The 20172-nt window shown below is 43.4% G+C and overlaps 1 protein-coding gene across 7 annotated transcripts in view; it reads right to left on the bottom strand.

The window, feature by feature from the left end:
- The window catches only part of KAT6B (lysine acetyltransferase 6B), a 214948-nt gene extending 195912 nt beyond the window's left edge, over positions 1–19036 (bottom strand). For 3 of the 7 annotated variants that reach the window (XM_066244011.1, XM_066244016.1, XM_066244017.1), the window contains exons 1-3: positions 17784–17990; positions 5162–5231; positions 1536–2407 (exon numbers count right to left, since the gene is read on the bottom strand). In XM_066244011.1, coding sequence (XP_066100108.1) covers positions 1536–2156 — 621 coding nt within the window. In that variant the 5' untranslated portion in view covers positions 2157–2407; positions 5162–5231; positions 17784–17990. Of the gene's footprint in view, positions 1–1535; positions 2408–5161; positions 5235–16514; positions 17383–17783; positions 17991–18905 lie in introns of those variants that run through there. The other 4 variants (XM_066244013.1, XM_066244012.1, XM_066244015.1 and 1 more) reach the window with 4 other exon arrangements.
- Positions 19037–20172: the final 1136 nt, after the last annotated feature.

Raw genomic sequence — 20172 nt, 5'->3', positions numbered from 1 at the left:
TGAGTGTAGAAACAAAACAAAGAAAATTCTACTCAACTAAAGAGTAGGGCTGGAGTGGTAATTTAAGGAGAAATCTGCCATATATGTATAAACATTACAGAAATAACATAAGGCCCAGAGAAACCAAAGAGTATAAGGAAAAAAACATTATGAGACAAAATAAATATTCACTTTCACCCACTGAGACATAGGTAATAATAAATTACTTCAAATAAATAAATAAATAAAAATAAATTACTTCAAATTGAAATAGGAGAACTTACGTCACAGATTAAAACAATTCTAGGAATGAACAGACTATCAGAATTAAAATATTTAGTCTATAAATTATTCTTCCCTGAAAATAGTAAAGAGGAAAATATCAATTATACCTCAATAAAGCTGAAAATAAAAATAATAAAGAATTAAAAAGGGGAAAATATACAATGGCCTTTCTTAGATTTTTAAAAACACATATGATTCTACCTTGAGGTATGAGGATTAAAGTTCTCTAAGCACTCACCAGTTAGCAGGTGAGCAATTAGAGGTTTAAAAAAAAAAAATCAAGCCCCGGCCGGTTGGCTCAGTGGTAGAGCGTTGGCCTGGCGTGCGGGAGTCCCAGGTTCGATTCCTGGCCAGGGCACACAGGAGAAGCGACCATCTGCTTCTCCACCCCCCCCCCCTTCCTCTCTGTCTCTCTCTTCCCCTCCTGCAGCCAAGGCTCCATTGGAGCAAAGTTGGCCCAGGTGCTGAGGATGGCTCTGTGGCCTCTGCCTCAGGCACTAGAATGGCTCTGGTTGCAACAGAGCAACGCCCCAGATGGGCAGAGCATCGCTCCCTGGTGGGCGTGCCAGGTGGATCCCGGTCGGGCGCATGCAGGAGTCTGTCTGACTGCCTCCCCGTTTCCAACTTCAGAAAAATACAAAAAAAAAAAAAAAAAAAAAATTAAATAATAAAAAAAAATCACATAATCAGCCTGACCAGGTGGTGGCACAGTGGATAGAGCGTTGACCTGGGATGCTGAGGACCCAGGTTCAAAAGCCCAAGGTCGCTGGCTTGAACACAGGCTCACCAACTTGAGCATGGGGTTGCTGGCTTAAATGTGGGATCATAGACATGTCTCCCTGGTCTCTGGCTTGAGCCCAAGGTTGCTGACTTGAGCAAAGGGTCACTGGCTATGCTGCTCCCCCCCAGTCAAGAAACATATGAGAAGCAATCAATGAACAACTAAGGTGCTGCAACTATAAGTTGATGTTTCTCATCTCTCTCCCTTCCTGTCTTTCTGTCTCTGTCTCTCTCTCTCTCTCAGAAAAAAAAAAAATCACATGTTAAAATATTAGTCAACCAATGAGGAAGCCCTCAATACACTATAAAATATAGAACACTTTATATTGTAAGACAATATATACATTTTAAAATATAAAAGCCTGCTCTAAGGCAAAACACATGGTTTTGTCAAACTTGACTCAAAACTTTTGTCCATATAAAATTTAATTAAAACTATAGAAGTCAAATGGGCAATATTTAGAATGCATTAACATTCTCTCTTCACTTACCTGGTCTTTCTCGTGGGGGAGAAGGCTGACGGGTGGAAGCGAGGACGGGAAAGCACTGGGAAATTTGGGAGCCCCTTTGCCATCTGAACTTCCATAGTTGACCCTGTACTGCGGCCCATCTTTCAGTAACCTCCCATTGTTCACTGCGCGTTTGGCCCCCAGTCGCAGCCGCTGTTGAAAGGCTGGGTTGTTGGTGGTATTTGTAAGATCACCTTGACTTCTGAGATACTTCTCTATGTTCTTCAGGGAGGAGCCATTTGGCTCCTCAAGTCCTTCAATTGCTCTCCTTAAAAGTTTATTCCAGTCCACATTGTGGAGATCATTACATGTTCCTCTAGACCCCTTGGTTGACTTAGGAAAAGTGCCTGGTTTAACTGATGAAAATCGCCCAGGGTTGTCTGGGTCCTTATAGGAGGCAAGGCCTTTGTTGGTGACTTTGAGAACTGAGCCATCCTGAACACTGAGTTCCAGCTGTTCAGAGACTGTCTTCTTATCCAACCCATGGGAAGTACTGACTGCATGGCAGATTCTCTCTTCAGAGGGCCTTTGCTTCTGCTTTTTGATTTTCTGTATAGCTTCAAGAATCCACTCTGTATAAAGTGGGTTTGCAAGTTTTACCATGGTTGACAAATGACTTCAATACAAAAGTTACCCATAGAGGTTGTCCTTGTATTTAACAGAACGTGCACATTTAAAAGTCATTTACAATTCAACAAATGGGCAGAGTATTCCAGAACATATTAAGCAACATATTACAAACATCCATCTTTAAGAGATTAAAAATAGGACAGACAATGTTGATAGTTGTCTTATTTGACCAACAGGAAAGGCTGCGTTCGAGCGAAGAACATCTTTAAGTAGGAAATCAAGACCTTGAAGAATAAAAAGGGGGAAGACTCTTAATAAAGAAACTTCTAAAAATAAATTCAAAGACTCTTTAGTATCACTTTTTTCCAATGCAAAATGACCCCAGAAGTTATGACAGAAAAATATTATGTAACAAAGTCCCAGTGACTGTATTTTCCAACCAGAAATTGGGTCTCAGTCTGAGAAAGAAATTTTTTAGGATTTTTTACATGAGGTCACTTATGGGGCATTTAAGAGATCACATCTAAGTTATATGGATAACCTTTATTGAAAGTTAATAAAATTACATGAAAGTAGTTCAAAGATATATGTCTATCATAAACATAAAATTGACAAAGAATACATCTATGATATAAAAAAATCTGATGAAAGTAAACTTACTTTAAGAAATCTTTAAAAAAGAGCAATAATCTGTTTTTTTAATTTCAGCTAGATATTATATTTCTCAAGCCTCGCACACAAAAAATGTCCCGTGTAGCCACTTCTACAGAATCTTATCTTCCCAACCCTTTGAAAGGGTCACTGATGCTCTCTAACCCACAAGTTGGAAAACTGAAATAAATATAGTAACATAACCCATTACCTTTTAAATGCTGTAGCATTCTAGTCATCTTACCACCCAATGAGCTCATGAAACTGCTCAATACAAGGAAGGTTCATACAAATCTGACTCCAGGTAGACAGCGGTATTGCTCTCGGAGAGCCTCAGAGGCACCAACACCACCCAGGACCTCTAATCTAGAGCACCTGGCCTAGGAGTTGGGTCAGATCTGGGCTCCAATCTTGCTTCTGCCCTTATAATATCCATATCTTAACTCTTTTTGTTGTTTAAAGTTTAAGACTACGCTCTCATATAACTTGTCATTTAACCACCAGGACAACTCTGTGAGTAAATTGAGGCTCAGGGGATGATGGAACTCACTCAAAGTAACAGTCAGGGAGGCTTAAAGCGTTAATGCTATTATTCTCCTATCTAAGTCCAGCACTGTGTTCCCCTGAGCCCAGCTGCTGGCCCTGAGGCAGCTCTGCCTCTGCAATCAGACTAGTGTTATGAATGCCAGCTCCAACAACATCTAGCAGAGAAACCTGGGTGACCTAAAGTTTAATCACTTTATCTGCAGGGCAGTAATAATATATCCCTCACAGAACTGATGAGAGAATTAAGTGAGCACAGTACTTATTATTCAACATACAGTCATCATTTCCATCAAATGTGATATCTATGCACTGAAAAATATATCATAAAATACAAAATTAAAGTTATCTCTGGTTACTTATTAAGATTTACTGTACCAAAACAGAAGAAATTAATGTCTTCCTAGACATCCTGAAAAATATAACACTTGCTCTCCAAGAGTCTGCTGCTGACCAATAATTGGACCACTGACCTATACTTACTCAGCCAGCTTGAAGAAGGCCGTTTAAAAAGGACTATCCTCCTGCCAGTAAGTAAACTGTAGGCTCACTCCATTTTTTCCATTCAGATTCAGAAACATGTGGCTGAAGGGACCTAAGAGGTCATCTAGTCCAACCTCTAGTTATCCAGTAAAAGATTCCTTGTTTAATATCCCCAACACATGGGCCAGAAAGTCTCAAAATACTTCCAGTAATTGCGAATTTGTCACTTTGTTGAGGCAGCTCACTCCACTGTTTAACAGCACTAACTTTAACATATTTCTTGTTCAAAGGAGCCAAAAATTTGCCTTTCTACCACAATTTCTACCCACTAGTCCCAGTACCCATGGAACAATCTCAAGAAATTCTTATTAATTCTTTAATATGACAGGCTTTCAAATATTTGAAAACAAGTATCTTTTGAAACCCACTACAATCAAAACCCATCCTACCTTCAGCCCACTTTAGAAACTCGTATCACATGGTTTCCAAGCAACTCCTTCTTTGTTGCTCACTAGTGCCTAACGCACACCTTAAAATCTGGTATTCTGGGCATTATCCAATTAGAAATGCAATCCAAGGTTTCATGAACTTTATAACAGCCCTGCCACACAACTGGCTATGCTAAGCACGCAGTTCAACTAAAAATCCTAAATCTTCTTTCAAAAATGCTATCAACCTGAGTCTTTCCATTCTTTTCCTTGAGAAAATTCAAATGCTAGGATTTAAATTTTATTACAGTTCAAGTTCATTTGGTTGGATTGAGTTCCATTAAAGATTGTTTTGTTTGAGTCTGTCATCTGTGTCATCTGCAAATCTAATAAGCATGTCCCAATGTCATTATATAAATCATTGACAAAAATGTTAGATTTGGAATACAGTGTGTTTAGGAATGAAATCATAGTGCAACCATTTTCATGATAGAACACAAGAAATATTCTGTGTTAGAAAATTTAAAACAGAAAGCTGATCTTTCCAGAGTAAAAAGGTTTGGGGCAAAATTTCATTAGAAGACATTTTACTGTGTCCAAGTAATTATTTCATCTTTCATCATTTATTAAGGATGAATCACCTAACTTAATTTGATTGCACAAAATATAAATGCAGCAAGCAGGAAAAGAGGTCAGGGAAAAGTATCCAATACTGCAAAGTTGTTTTCAGGCATCTTGGTTACACAAGCAAATGAACATACATTATAACAAAACACACCTCATGACTAATAAATACCCAAAATATACCTTCATGACAAGCTGTTACCACAATCCTTACCCACAATCGAAAGAATCATTCATATTCCATTACGAACATATTTCAGTAAAACTGACATTTTACATCTTAAAAATATAATAAATAGGGGAAAATACCAGAATTGGAACTTCAAATGCATTAACAGTCCATGACAAAAAAGAAGATTGTCCAAATCTTCAGGCAAATCTGCTAAAAGAAAAAAAAAAATAATGTTAGTTCAGGCACAAGGACATCACTTAAATTAGGTGTAGGGAACCTTTTTGGCTGAGAGAGCCATGAACGCCACATATTTTAAAATGTAATTCCGTGAGAGCCATACAACGACCCATGTATGTTAGGCATTATCCAATAAAAATTTGGTGTTGCCCCAGAGGACAGCTGTGATTGGCTCCAGCCACCGGCAACCATGAACATGAGCGGTAGGAAATGAATGGATTGTAATATATGAGAATGTTTTATAATTTTAACATTATTTTTTTATTAAAGATTTGTCTGCGAGCGAGATGCAGCCATCAAAAGAGCCACATCTGGCTCGCAAGCCATAGGTTCCTGACCCCTGCCTTAAATCCAGCAACCATCCAGGCTCTCTACAACTATTCAGCACATATAAAGCTGTAGTGAGTTTATTAGCACACTACCTTTGGCAATATATTAACTCTTTCACCTCACCAAAGAATATTTAAGAACGGGAATTTGGGACTAAAAGGTAACTTTTCTGTAAGGCCAGAACTGGTCTCCAAATGTTAAATATCAGGTGTGTGATAGAATCATCTATTTTTTTTTTTTTTTTAATGTAAGAGACGAGGAGGCAGAGAGACAGACTCCCACATGTGCCCCGACCAGTATCCTCCCCGCAAGCCCACTACAGGGCAATGCTCTGCCCATCTGGGGCCCTGCTCCATTGCTCGGCAACTAAGCTATTTTAGCACCTGAGGTGAGGCCATAGAGCCAACCTCAGTGCCCTGGGCTCACACCATTCAAGCCATGGCTGCAGGAAGGGGTGGGAGAGAGTCAGACAGAGAGTGAGAGAGGGGGCAGAAATTGAGAAGCATATGGTCACTTCTCCTGTGTGCCCTGACCAGGAATCAAACCTGGGACTTGCACACACTGGGCCAATGCTCTACCACTGAGCCAACCGGCCAGGGCCATGATAGAATCTAAGAAAGGATCACAAGGGGAAAAAAATCCACTAATACTCAAGTAGCCAGGCAGGTATAACATTTTATCAGAAGAGTGAGTGGGGGAGGATCAAATGTTGTTTAAAAGTCAGTATTTCACAAGCAATTTTCACTATTTGTCCCAAAGGCATCTAGGTACTGACTGATATCAAGATGGCAATTTTCACAATATGCCCCAAAGGTCACCTGGCATCTAGGTACTGATTAGTATCAAACTCAGGCCTATAACTGCACCTAAGAGAAGGATGTAACAAGTTTCCACAATAGTGAGTATGTGTTTATACAGTTCATACTTTAGGGCAGTATTGATGAAAGGGAAGAAAATAAAGTTAGAACAAAGCTGTGAATAACAACCAAGCAACCACAGATCCTCCTTCCGCCTCCCCCCCCCAGACACACACCCCCCTCCTCAATTTAATCTCAAAATTAGCTCTCATCTGACACCAACCAACAGAGTTAATTAAGCAGAAGCAGATGTAACTCAGCAGCTCTTTGCTACAAGCAGAATCAGTGATTTTAGTTTAACACACACACAGCTAGGAGATGAGCAAAATCAGAAGTCTCTTATCTGCAGCCAATTCTCAACTAACACACACACACACACACACACATATATAATCCACTGGAAATTTTTAAATCTTAAACTGGTTTGTTTCTGACTCCACTGGCCCCACTGTAAATTAGTATACTCTAATAGATTGAAAACCAATTTGATTTTAGTCTAAGCAGTCTCTAACTAGAAAGACAAATCTACAGGAAAGAATATGCATAGTTCATTCAGAAGCCAAATAGAAATGCTTCTTTTCCTCCTGATTTAGAATTATCCACACCACTTCTATTTTTCAGAGCACTAGGATTTGTTTCATACATAGACAGAATATTCTATCAGTGCAACCCTAAAAATCATTATTCTCTTCTCATTTTTTCTATAAAAACTTGAAAGTTGAACTAAAAGGCTATCAAAAAGAGAGTGAATCATTCCAAATTAATTCTGAGGATTCATGCTACATCAAATCAAATTATTCTATTTTCTGAGATCTTGAATCATTTTATTTTAACTACAAAATAATAGCAGTAAATTATATGGTTGTAGCATACAGTCTTCTAATAAAACACTATTTACATCACTCATTACAAACTATTCTAAACAGATCTAGAGAAATGCTTAGTCCAACATTGAGTTTTTGGCTTCATTAGTATATATAAATATCAGAACTATTCAGAAATATCCATGTCAAAATATCCTAGATAATAAATATTATGTGATGCTTCCTCCGAGCTTTTACTAAAGCTGTGTGTTGTTTCAAACTCAATCCCATAACTCTCAAGTCATGAGATTATGGATGAGCCAAAAACAGTGGTAGAAAAAAATAAAGATTAATAATAGAGTTTACTCTTTTGTCATCCCGAGTTTTACTTGTGAAAAGTATTTTTAGCTCTCACTTTTATATATTCCTGGATCTTTTCACAGCCTATTATGTAACTGAGTGAGGATCCACAAATTTTAAGTGTCTTAAGAAACAGAACATACCCTGCTTAAGGAAAGAGACATTAACTTCTTTCCTTCTATAACCATCCAGTACAGACTATTGGCAGAGTTGCTCAAAATAGCATCCTCAGTGAACAAATATGTGCTGTCTGACAACATCAAACATCATCCATATGGTGATATTTGTTAACTTCCAAGTCCGAGTGGCATCTATTTTCCTGAAAGTTACTGCTTAAGGCCCAAAACATGTGAATTGGGAGGTAAGGTTATAAATACTAATCAAAGAACCAACAAATACTTATGGAGATGTTGTTCTGGGAGTACAGTCCTATGGTAGGTGCTACAGGGATAAGAAACAATTAAGTACTGTTTTGTGGTACCTCAAAATATTAAACATAAAATTACCATATAACCCCATAATTCTATTTCTCAGTATATAGACCAAAGAAATGAAACAGGTACTCAAATAAGGAAACACACACACATTCATGACATCCACTATACACAATAGCAAAAGTCAAAACAGCCCAAATGTCTCCCAAAAAAAGAATGAGTAAATGTGTGTGTGTGTGTGTGTGTGTGTGTGTGTGTGTGTGTATCTCCATACACTGGAATATTCTTCAGTCATAAAAAGGAATGAAGTACTAATACATGTTACAATGTAAATGATCTCAAAAACATGTTGTGAAAGAAGCTAAATACAAAAGGTAACATATCATATCATTCCATTTCTATGACACATTCAGAATAGATAACTCTATAAACAGAACATGGATTGGTAAGGCTTGGTGGGGTGGGGGTTATTTGGATTGATGAAAACGTTTTGGAACTAGATAGAGTAGTGGTCACACAACACTGTGAATATACTAAAACTCATTAAATTGTTCACTTTAAAATGGTTAGTTTTGTTATACAAATTTTGCCTCAATAAATTTTTTTTTTGTGGCTCCTTAATTGTTTATTGATTTATTTCTCATATGTGCCTTGACCGGGGGGCTACTGCAGACCAAGTGATCCCTTGCTCGAGCCAGCGACCTTAGGCTCAAGCTGGTGAGCCTTGCTCAAACCAGATGATCCCATGCTCAAGCTGGTGACCTCAATAAATTTTTTTGGAAAAAGGAAAAAAGCACTAAACTATAATAATGTCAACCATTTTCTGACAGGTACTGTGGGCTAGACACTTTAAATAGATTATCAATAAACCTTAAATCAACTTGCAAGGTAGCATTGTCTTGCAAAAGGAAACTGAGACCTAATTAGTCAAAACCTCAGACCACTAAGTCATGAAGGGTTTTAATTCAGATGCTAAATCCTAAACTTTACCCCTTTCTCCGTTGGTTTTCAGACTGGGCTTCCTGGATCTCTTATAAAGTGCCTTGTATGTCACCTGCAGGAGCAGCTGGTGGGTTAAACACTAGGGCCACCACCCCTTCCAAAAACAAAACACCTCACCCTTGCTGTTCACATAATATGGCTTCTCCGTAAAAGTCACTTAAAAAAGTCACTTAAAAAAAAGGTTTTCTCTGATTAGAGGAAAAAAGACTAGAAAAAACTGTGACTACACCACGGCTCAGTGTGGAGAGGCAGAACATCCCTTGGATGTATGGGACTTAAACTGGACCTTGAAAGACAAAGCAGCCTGACCAGGAAGTGGTGCAGCGGACAGAGTGTCAGCCTGCGAATCTGAGGATCCAGGTTTAAACCTCAAGGTCGCTGGCATGAGCGCAGGCTAACCAGCTTGAGCACAGGGTCGCCAGCTTAAGTGTTGGATCATAGACATGACCCCATGTTACTGGCTTGAGCAAGGGGTCACCAGTTTGGCTGGAGCCCCCAGGTCAAAGCACATACAAGAAAGCAATCAATGAACAGCTGTTGTAATGTAACCAGCAAGTTCCCCAAAGACACCAAGTCCAGATGAATTTTTTTTTTGAATTTTTTTTAAATTAGTTTATTTTAGTGAGAAAAGAGAGAGAGAGAGAGAAGGGAGGAGCAGGAAGCATCAACTCCCATATGTGCCTTGACCAGGTAAATGCAGGGTTTTGAACCGGTGACCTCAGCATTCCAGTTCTATGCTTTATCCCCTGCGCCACCACAGGTCAAGCAAGTCCAGATGAATTTTTTAGGAGTTTATTAATTAAACGGCTAGCTACAGAGGCACAATCCCAAATCATATAGGCCCTCATACAGTTCTGAGACTGCTTTTATACAAAATCAAGTACTGGTTGGGGTGGGTAAGAAGGGCCTTGTGATCCCCTTGTCTAGAGGTATAGTTACTCTCATGACTTTAGGGTGAGTCCAAGTACAGGAATTCTTGATTAAGGTACATAAAAATTGTTTTCTAAGGTTTCAGATAAGTTCCATCTTCTAATTCTGTGTGGCAAGTGGCCCCAGGCCCCTGTCCAGAGAATTCTAAGAATTAGCTAAACTATGACTAGATGACCCAGTTGCTCTTGTAAGCCAGGAAGCTCCTGCATTCTTCTCTTTCCATTCTCTACAGAAAGGAGGGGGTAAGGGGCCTGACTTTTCCTCTTTAAACTAGCATTGCTAATGCTAAGTTTTACAGTTTCTTAGCACCTTATCACAAACTAAGGTGCTGCCAACTATGGGTTGATGCTTCTCATCTCTCTCCCTTCCTGTCTGTCTGTCTCTCTCTTTCGCTAGAGGGAGGGAGGGGAGGGAGGTGAGAGAGGGAGGAGAGGGAAGGAAAAGGAAAAGGAAAGGAGGGAGAGAGGGAGGGAGGGAAGGAGGAAGGGAGGGAGGGAAAGGGAGGGAGGGAGGGAGAGAGAGAGAAAAGAGGAGAGAGAGAGAAAGAAAGAGAAAATGAAAGGAAGGAAGGAAGGAAGGAAGGAAGGAAGGAAGGAAGGAAGGAAGGAAAAGAAAGAAAGAAAGAAAGAAAGAAAGAAAGAAAGAAAGAAAGAAAGAAAGAAAGAAAGAAAGAAAGAAAGAAAGAGAGAAAGAAAGAAAGAAAGAAAGAGAGAAAGAAAGAAAGAGACAAAGCAGAACTTGGACCACTGACTGGTCTCTTCTCCCAAATTCAAATCCTTCATAGCCCAATACAAACAACACTTTCTTAGAAACCCTACTGTTCTTTGTCTAACAAGAAGCTTTTCACTTTCTTACTATTTCTACACTGTATTATGCTTATTTGTGTACTGACCTGTTGGGCAGATAAAATATATTATGCTCATTTTGTTAAAGATGGTGCTGCCCACTTGGAAGCCCGTCGCCCAGGTAATGGTATGGGTTGCCCTTCTTGCTTGGGATGGGCATAATTATATTAATGTGTGTTGAAAGCAGGCTGTTGGCAGGCAGGATCCTTGTAGCCTGGGGCTTGGTTTTGGGACTAAGCCTTTCCCATCCTTTTTGATGTGGGGTGGTGCACTCTCATGAGGAATCCTATTATGCCTCAGATAAGTGACTTTGTATCAGAGATTTCCTTATTTATATATTGGATTAAAGGTTTTGATTTCTACACTATAAAATGGGGGCAGTCCAGGAGCTTGCTCTCTCTCGGTTCCTGAGATTAGCATTAGAGAGAAGAGCAGAGAAAGGCCACGTGGAGGAGGCCAGGAGAAGCATCCAAGATGGTGGAGTGCTGAGTGAGAAGCCAGTTTGTGCAGGGAGAAGGAAGGAGATGGGGAACAGCAGTGAATAAGTCTGGTGCGCTAGAAACCTTTGATTCTAGGAAACTCGGATAAATCAGTGGCTTTGGGAGCCCTGAATGGAAAGGAAAGTGTTTTCCCATTATGTGTATTACTTGCCCGCCAGGTGCAAGCTAGGATTAAAGCTAATAGCTCACCAGTTCTTAGCTCCATTGTTTCATTACCATCAGTCTGAATCTAATGCGAACCTGCATGGGCAAGGCGGCTGTGATGGTGGCCGTGGCTACTGGCCTCATCCCCCTTACTAGACAATAAAATTCTTTTTTTTTTTTTTTTTTTTTTGTATTTTTCTGAAGCTGGAAACAGGGAGAGACAGTCAGACAGACTCCCGCATGCGCCTGACCGGGATCCACCCGGCACGCCCACCAGGGCGATGCTCTGCCGCGACCAGAGCCACTCTAGCGCCTGGGGCAGAGGCCAAGGAGCCATCCCCAGCGCCCGGGCCATCTTTGATCCAATGGAGCCTTGGCTGCAGGAGGGGAAGAGACAGACAGAGAGGAAGGAGGGGGTGGGAGTGGAGAAGCAAATGGGCACTTCTCCTATGTGCCCTGGCCGGGAATCAAACCCAGGTCCCCCGCATGCCTGGCCGATGCTCTACCGCTGAGCCAACCGGCCAGGGCCGACAATAAAATTCTTACGAGCATTCATGTTTGATTCATCTTTGTATGTCCCAAGATTTCCCAGGACCACAAGTTGAACATGAAGGATTCAATTCCTATTTGTTAAATGAATGCACCAGTGAATGAATGAAGGGAATCTAGAAAGCACAGAAGCTGAGAATGAGTCATCGAAGGGACACAGTACATGTGCATGCTTAGAGAGGGTATGTGTTAAAGAACAGTAAGAAATAAAGCTGACTGTGACAAAAGCTAGGCTGAGACATGCAAACACAACAGATGAAGAGGAAGCCACTGCAAGAGTGGCATGCACGTGTGTACATGCGCACACACACACACACACACACACATTGTTGAAAGTTTTGATCACTCTGGGAATAGTATCCATCCAGTAAAGGTTGGAGGGAAGGAAGACTGAAGAAACAAACAAAAGCATCAGTACTTCATTTCCCCAAACATCAATCTGGTTCAACTTATAAATCTAACTCAGCAACAAGCCCAGAGTAGGCACTCAATAAATGTAAGCTGAACTAATTATTTAATTCATCTTTTTAGAATAATACTAAATTCTTTCTCACTATTCATTAACACAGAGAGTTTTTAATTCATGAGCTAATACTGTTTTCTAAGGATTTCTTAAGAGGCTAAATCACCATGAAAATTATCATTTCAACTAAAACATATTATATTAATTGGAAGTTTAATTTTTCATGTCATGCTCTTCTAGTTGACAATATCCTGTTATATCATTGAACTATAATTATGTAAATCTGCTTCAACAAACAATAACTGAACCATCAATAAACTATTATGGCTTCCACAATCCCTGGCAAAGATTAGTTTCAACATCATCATCATAAATTAGTAGACATGTCCCAAATCTCCTAGTGAAGCCTATGAATTAGGTTTGCACAGTCACCTCTGCATTCAAGTGCTCAATAGTTTGTCTCTAAACTTTAATCACACTGTTAGGAACCTCACAAGAAATCTGATCCCTTATAAAACAGAGGACTTTTAGAGACAAGATGAAACGTCAGTTGAAGTCATCAGGCCTCTGGAGCCAGGACACACTGACTAGTAATGATAATATTATAACTAAGCACTTTCATTTAAGAAATAACCAACTGGGCCCTGGCCGGTTGGCTCAGTGGTGGAGCGTCAGCCAGGCGTGCAAGGGGTCCTGGGTTCGATTCCCGGCCAGGGAACACAGAAGAAGCGCCCATCTGCTTCTCCACCCCTCCCCCTCTCCTTCCTCTCTGTCTCTCTCTTCCCCTCCCGCAGCGAGGCTCCATTGGAGCAAAGATGGCCCGGGCACTGGGGATGGCTCCTTGGCCTCTGCCCCAGGCGCTAGAGTGGCTCTGATCGCAACAGAGCGACGCCCCGGAGGGGCAGAGCATCGCCCCCTGGTGGGCGTGCCGGGTGGATCCCGGTAGGGCGCATGCGGGGGGTCTGTCTGACTGTCTCTCCCCGTTTCCAGCTTCGGAAAAATACAAAAAAAAAAAAAAAAAAAAAAAAGAAATAACCAACTAGCCTGACCTGTGGCAGCACAGTGTCGATCTGGAACACTGAGGTCACCGGTTCAAAACTGAGCTTGCCTGGTCAAGGCACGTATGGGAGTTGATGCTTCCTGCTTCTCCCCTCCCCCTTCTCTCTCTCTCTCCCTTCTCTAAAATGAATCAAGTCTTTAAAAATTCTTTAAAAAAAAATAAAAAAGGGAAAAAAAAGAAATAACCAACTAAATTTAGAATGTCAAAAAAATTCTATTCAATCCTAGATTTCTACCTGATTACAAATTAGCTTCAGCCGGGTTTTAATGACAAGGACTGAGAACAACATAATATGAAAAAAAAATGAAATCTAAATTTGTAAAAGATTATCCTGAAAATACAGATCATTTAACTTTATCACGGATATCTTCAAAAAGGCAGCCCAGTTTAGGGTGGAAACAAAGTAGGGTTTCCCTTTGAGAACCTCAAGAAAACTATAGGTCTATTTTTTAAAATGTACACATGTACATACAGATATTTGCATACAATTTCAAGGGTTTTCAGAACCTCTGTTGTCCATCTAAGAACCTCTTAAGGTCCACTGTCTACTTTAACTTTACCTATGTTAAATTTAATTTTAAAAAAAATTTTAATTTTTATACAGCAAAGTCAGTAATTTTATCCAGTTTTTAATTATCTCTATGTGCTTTAATTAGGGCATGTCACATTAAAAGTAAAGTTATTCTCATCATTTCTGGATATTATCAAATATCTTCAGAAATGTTATTCAACAAGGACTCCGTACTATGATGAGATGTATCTAGAGAGTTCAGGATTCAAGTCCTCACTCTGCTAGCTACCTAAGCTGTGGGATACTGGATATGTTACTTAATCTAAGTCTCAGTTTTCTCATCTGTTCCTGCAGACCTGTAAAGAGGAACACTTGAGATAACAAATATGAAAGAACCAAGGATGATGACAGACACATAGCAGGAACACAATAAAATGCTAGCTCATAAAAGGAAAAAAGGCAATACAGTCAGCTGGAAACCTATAAAATCTAATCTGGCAGAACTTGTCTATATGAGCGCTTTCTCCTAAGAGGCAGAAGTCAGCACCTGGCTCTTATAGTTGTCGTGAAGTAAACAGTCAAGACAGAAAACAGAAGAAAGTGAGAAAAACAAAAACAGATTTATAAAGGTGAGGACTGGATCAAGAAAAGTATACTTTACTCATAATCACACATCTTTTAATGTCAATAAATCTTTTAGAAGAAAATAATACAAAGAATATCTACTTGACCTGAGGGTAGGAAAGGAGTCTTAAAACAAGACACAAAAAGCACTAACCATAAAGAAAAGACCAGTAAATTTGACTCCATTAAAATTAAGAACTTCAGTTCATTTAAAGACACCCTAAAGAGAGTGAAAAGGCAAAGCACAGTATGGAAGAAGGCATTTTGCATACACACATGACAAAGGATTTGATTCCAGAGTAAATGATTTCTAAAATAGCAGTAAAAGACACAAGGCCCAATTAAAAAAAAAAAAAAAAATAGGGGACTTAAACAGGTACTTTACAAATGAAGAAATCCAAATAGCCAACAAATATATGAAAAGCTGTTCAACCTGATTATTAACCAGGTCAATGCAAAGTTTACCAGATCAGCTATTTGAAAACCTAACAAGACAGAGTTGGAGAAGACAGGAAAAAGGAACTCTGATATATCAGTGGAAGGAATGTAACCTAGAACAACGCTTTGGAAAACAGTTTGAGATTCCCAATAAAGTTGAAGACAAGCATAACCCTGTGACTAGGGAGATCATACAACTTGTCATCCAAATCCAAATATTTTTGAGAATTAAGGGTGTTATATTAATGGTTACATTGGGACAAGAGGCATAAGCCACGACAAATGGTCCCCCTGCCTATGAACCAGCAATTTCATTCCTAGGTGTACCTCTTAGAGAAACATGTACACATGTGCACCAGATGACAGGTACAAGAACACTCATGGCAACTTTGTTCATAATTTCCCCAAACCAGAAACAACTCAAGCTTATCTAACAACAGTAGAATGGATAATACAAAAATTGTGGAGGGCTGCGTGAGTCCTATAAAAAGTTTAAAATTTTGGAAATGCAAAGTAAAGCATCACAGGGAAGAAAAAGCATTTCATCACTCTTCTCCCTTCCATGTATCATTTACCATTCTGCAAGCAGAAAAATGTTCACCACAGCTCACATGCCCCTACTTTCAAAAAAGTTTCCTTTCTTTCCCTTTATACAAATACAGGCATCTGTATTCAGAAAAAGTCAAGGTATTTTGCAGAGAACTATCTAAAAGACTGAAAAGTCACCTATTAAGAATCCTGGCATTTAACAGAACCAGATCACTTAAATCTTCTCACTGGTATACAAAAATCCATGAGAGTTTCTGAAATAAATTAAAATTATTTATCAAACTTTCTCAACTACCACCCAATACTCACCCTATTTTCCTTTCCTTCACGTTATGCCTTACATCTGAGAGTTTCCACTTTATCTTCACGAGCAGCATGTGAGAGAAACACTTGGTATAAAGGCAATTACAACATCCACCCTACTTAGATGCCTGGGTATGGCTGGTAGGCAACACTTCTACTGACTATGTCTTCATCACCAGCCAGTCATTCCCCTAAATTTCTCTTTTAATGTTAAAACCTTCCATGTCTCTATCTTCTTTTTAACTATCATTTCATCTTCCCAAATTTCAACTTTAAGTAGAAGTTTCCAGGTAAAAATCTTATCCTTTAATGAAACATGTAATGTTAATCTTTCCTTCTTAAATATATAAAAGACTGTCCCAATCCATTTTAATACATGTGTAAAGAATTTGTGAATAGCAAAAGAATGGAGTGTTTTATTTCAGGGCTATCTCCAAAAAATCTATGGTACACAAAATCGGAAGAATCTAACTTACTCATAGTCATAGCAAAAACAAACAAACCCCACACACATCTTTTTTTAAGCATCTCAGAACTCTATTCCACCATACCTAATTTCCATATGCAGCTTCCATCTCCTGTCCATATAAAAGAGTCTTCATATACTCTTTATCTTGAATTTCCTGGGTACCTCTGCCCGAAACATTCTTGGTTCATTGGTTTCTTTAGCATATCCCAACACTCTCTCCCAACTGCAGAGTTTAAACTCCTTCATGGGGGATTCGTAGCCCCTCCTCTGCCTTTGCTCCCAGTCTCTCACCACTACTTGCACTATGCCCATACCAAAGTCTTCCTGAGACAGTCATCCTGCTCCCTTTTTCCTGCCTGCCTCACCTTCAAGACTTCAGCTCAGGTTTCACCCAAGAAATCCAGCCTATCAAACAACCCAGGCTCCCAAACTAACACTTTTCTTCAGTCATAATCACCCAGACATACCCATCTTTCTTCACACCTCTGCCTCTTCGCACTCCATCTCCACGAGATTTTCTGCCACAGGTGTATTTTACAAGTTCTAAGTAGCCTCCCTTCACATTTATGTCAGCTTTGCTGTCCAATCTTCCTGAGACTCTCCTAAGCACAACCATACCATCCTTCCATGCTTTTAATGCTTCATATACCTCCACAAGCTAGCAAACCTTTCTATTCCAACATGCCAATTCATTCCAATATCCCCTTCCCACCACACCAACTGTACCTGCTCTTCCCATTCCCCCAGTACTTCCTCCAACCCATTACCTTCTCTGCACTGCTCTCTCCACTCTTTTCCACATCCACCACACCCAAACCCACTCTTAACTCTGACTCGAGATAAATGCACTCACCCTTTTGAATAATTTTACCTGCCCTATATACCCCTCAGCCCCCCTTCCACATCTCCAGTATTGCACCTATCCCAACTCTCCCTTCTGCACCTGTCTGCACACCTCCAGTTTCCCTCCCATCCACCCCCTCTCTAGTCCTTCCCAGCTACTAGCGGCCCCCCACAGTTCCTACCAAGTCACTCCCACTCAGAAAATCCCTCCGAGCCCCCGCCTCCGGACCACCCGAGCCCCACCCCCACTCCGGTATAGCCCCGCCCCCTCCACCTTTCAGCTCCGCCCCCTGCCCCGGAGGTTCCGCTAAGGGGCGGGAACTGTTCTTCCTCCCCTTTCCCCCGCCCCCTACCGTCACGCTCTGGGGCAGCCTGACCCCAGGCGGCCCCGCGGTGACCCTCGCGCAGAGGCCTGTGGGAGGGGCATAACAAACCCCCTTCTCCCCCCCTTCCGCCCCCCTCCCGTTCAGTCTCCACCCCCTGGGAACGCGCGGAGTGGGTGACAGACCTGGCCGCGCGCCACCGCCACCGCGCTTGCCTAGGGCGCTGCCGCTGCCTAAAAAAGAAGCCGCGGCTGCCGCCTGGAGGAGGTGCCGTCGCCTCCGCCACCGCTGCCGCCGCCGCCAGGGGTAGGAGCTAAGCCGCCGCCATTTTGTGTCCCCCTGTTGTTGTCGTTGACATGAATCCGACATGACACTGATTACAGCCCAATGGAGTCTCATTAAACCCGAGCCGCGGCCCCGCCCCGGCGCTGTTCCATTGGACAAGGCTGCAGACACTTAGGGCCACTCGTTGGTCTACCAATCTGTCCGTCACCCAAACACTAACCACTCTACAGCCCATTGGGGCAGGTTCCTGCCGGTCATCTCGCCTCTGCAAGGACACACCCATCGACCGAGCTCCCCCCACTCCAGCACCACCCCAGGGGTGGGTTCACTGCCAGTACCAATCGACAGACCTCTAGGCCCGCCTCCTCTGGGTGCCTATTGGTCCAGCCCTTTTTCTCTCTCCCAGATACCGTGCCACCTCTACTTCCACCTCCCCGCCCCCTCTACCTCTAGAAATGGATTGGGTCTACTCGCAGGAAAGGCGCTTGGCCTTATTGGTTACAGACAACGCCAATCAGAAGGCCTTCTCCCTCTCCCCTCCCCCACTCCACCCCAAACCCCTAGCCCGCAGCTAAAGTTTGTGTGAGAGCCGATCGCTGGCGGCGGCCGCAGGATTTAGGGGTGGGCGCGGGCGGGCGCGCGCGCGCGCGCGCAGGCGAGCACGCGAAGTTAAAATTCGAGGTTCTCAGTCGTCAGCTCCAGCGGTGAAGCGCGCGGACGGGCGCGCCGCCCGGAGCGTTCCATCCCGCCCCCTCCTCCACCCTACCCCATCCCGTCCTGTCCCGGGCGACTACTCGCCCGCCCCCTGGCTCGCATCCTTACCCCCCACACACCCCCAACCTGCAATCCCCAGGCAAAGTGCAGGCAGAACGATGTCGCTGCAGCCTCCTTAACCATCCCATGCCGAGGGGGAGCAAGCACCTACCCGCCAGGCGTGCACCCCCCCGGCTCCACACTCGCCCGTGTCTGCAAGCACGTGCACCGTTCGCCGATGCCTCCAGCCACCCCGGTCCCCGGCTAACCTCGCCTGCAGCCCGGCCAGTCGCTTGCTGCCCTTTGTTGCTGCAGCCTGGGTCTCCCCGCTGCCTTCCTCAGCCTCCGCCTCGTCCTTTGCCAGCCACCCGGGTCCGCAGCGCCGCGCTCCCCCCGCCCGGGACCCACCGCCGCCGCCTCCTTCTCCTCCGCCTCCTCCTCCTCCTCGGCTCCGGGCTGCAGCGCACAGAGCCCGAGGCAGCGCCGCCCAGCCCCGCTCCCCCCGCGCCGCCAGCTAGCCCGCCCGGCCCGGCCGGGGGCGCAGCCTGGACCCCGCCCGCCCCAGTCCCCGCCCCGGGGGTACCTGCCTCCGCCTTGGGGGGCTCCGCTCGGCGCCCTCGGGGGAGGGCGAGGATGCCGGTGTCCGCAGGAGGATGGGGACGCCTGGGCCGTTTGGGGCGGGGAGTGTGCCCTCCAGGGCTGGGACTGAGAGGTGCGGTCCTCCCCAACGCGCCCCCCTCCCACTGTTGTGGGTCCCAAACTTCGTCCTACGCCTGGGCCTTGCACCCTCGGGCGATCGCGACAGTTTTGGGGTGGGGGATGCCTCAGGAGCTCTGTCTACCCTGATCAGGAAGAAGAGGGAGCAGTGACATTCAGCGACTGCGGACAGGGCACGGCAGCGGCATCCTTGGGTGGGAGTGAGGATGTCAGACGCGGGCTGGAGGGGGAAGCTGCCCCTCAAGATGCTCTCTCCCGGCCTGCGAGGAGCTGGAGAGCTCTGAGCTGCGTTCTGAGTGCTTTCTAGGGCGGTGCAGCCGGATGGCAGGGGTGCTTGGGGGCGGAGGAGTCGGGGGAAGACCGCTGGGGGGCCCATCCCCCCTCTCCTGTTGCCCTCGCTCGAAGGAAAGCTGATGGCGAAGTTCGGTTTTCCAGGCTTCCCCTGGGCCCCCCGAGTTCCTGAGGCCCACATGAGGGAGGCTGGGGGCTCCTCTGTCCGCCCAGGCAAGGCCACTCTGACGCTGCCCACATGCCTCTCAGCTCCCTCCAGACTCTGAAGAGTTCTTCCTCGGAGATGGGTTGGATGCTGGCACAGGAGACAAGAAAATAATAAAAGTAGACTCGAGAAATGGCTCCTACAGAGTTTGAGTACAAAGTTTCCCTTCCCAGGCGCCATTTCTTTTAGAGAGAGAGAACTATGGCTTTGTAAAAGAACCAAGTTTCAGGCATGGTGGCCTGGGTGGAAAACCACCTGTTGACTGAAGCCTGTCCCTGGAGTCAGGCCATCTTGGGCCTTTTGTAGGGTGATACATGGTGCCA

This window comes from Saccopteryx bilineata, chromosome 9 (assembly GCF_036850765.1).
Source record: "Saccopteryx bilineata isolate mSacBil1 chromosome 9, mSacBil1_pri_phased_curated, whole genome shotgun sequence".
In the NCBI taxonomy this organism is placed as follows: domain Eukaryota; kingdom Metazoa; phylum Chordata; class Mammalia; order Chiroptera; family Emballonuridae; genus Saccopteryx; species Saccopteryx bilineata.
This window is presented reverse-complemented; position numbering and strand designations above follow the sequence as displayed.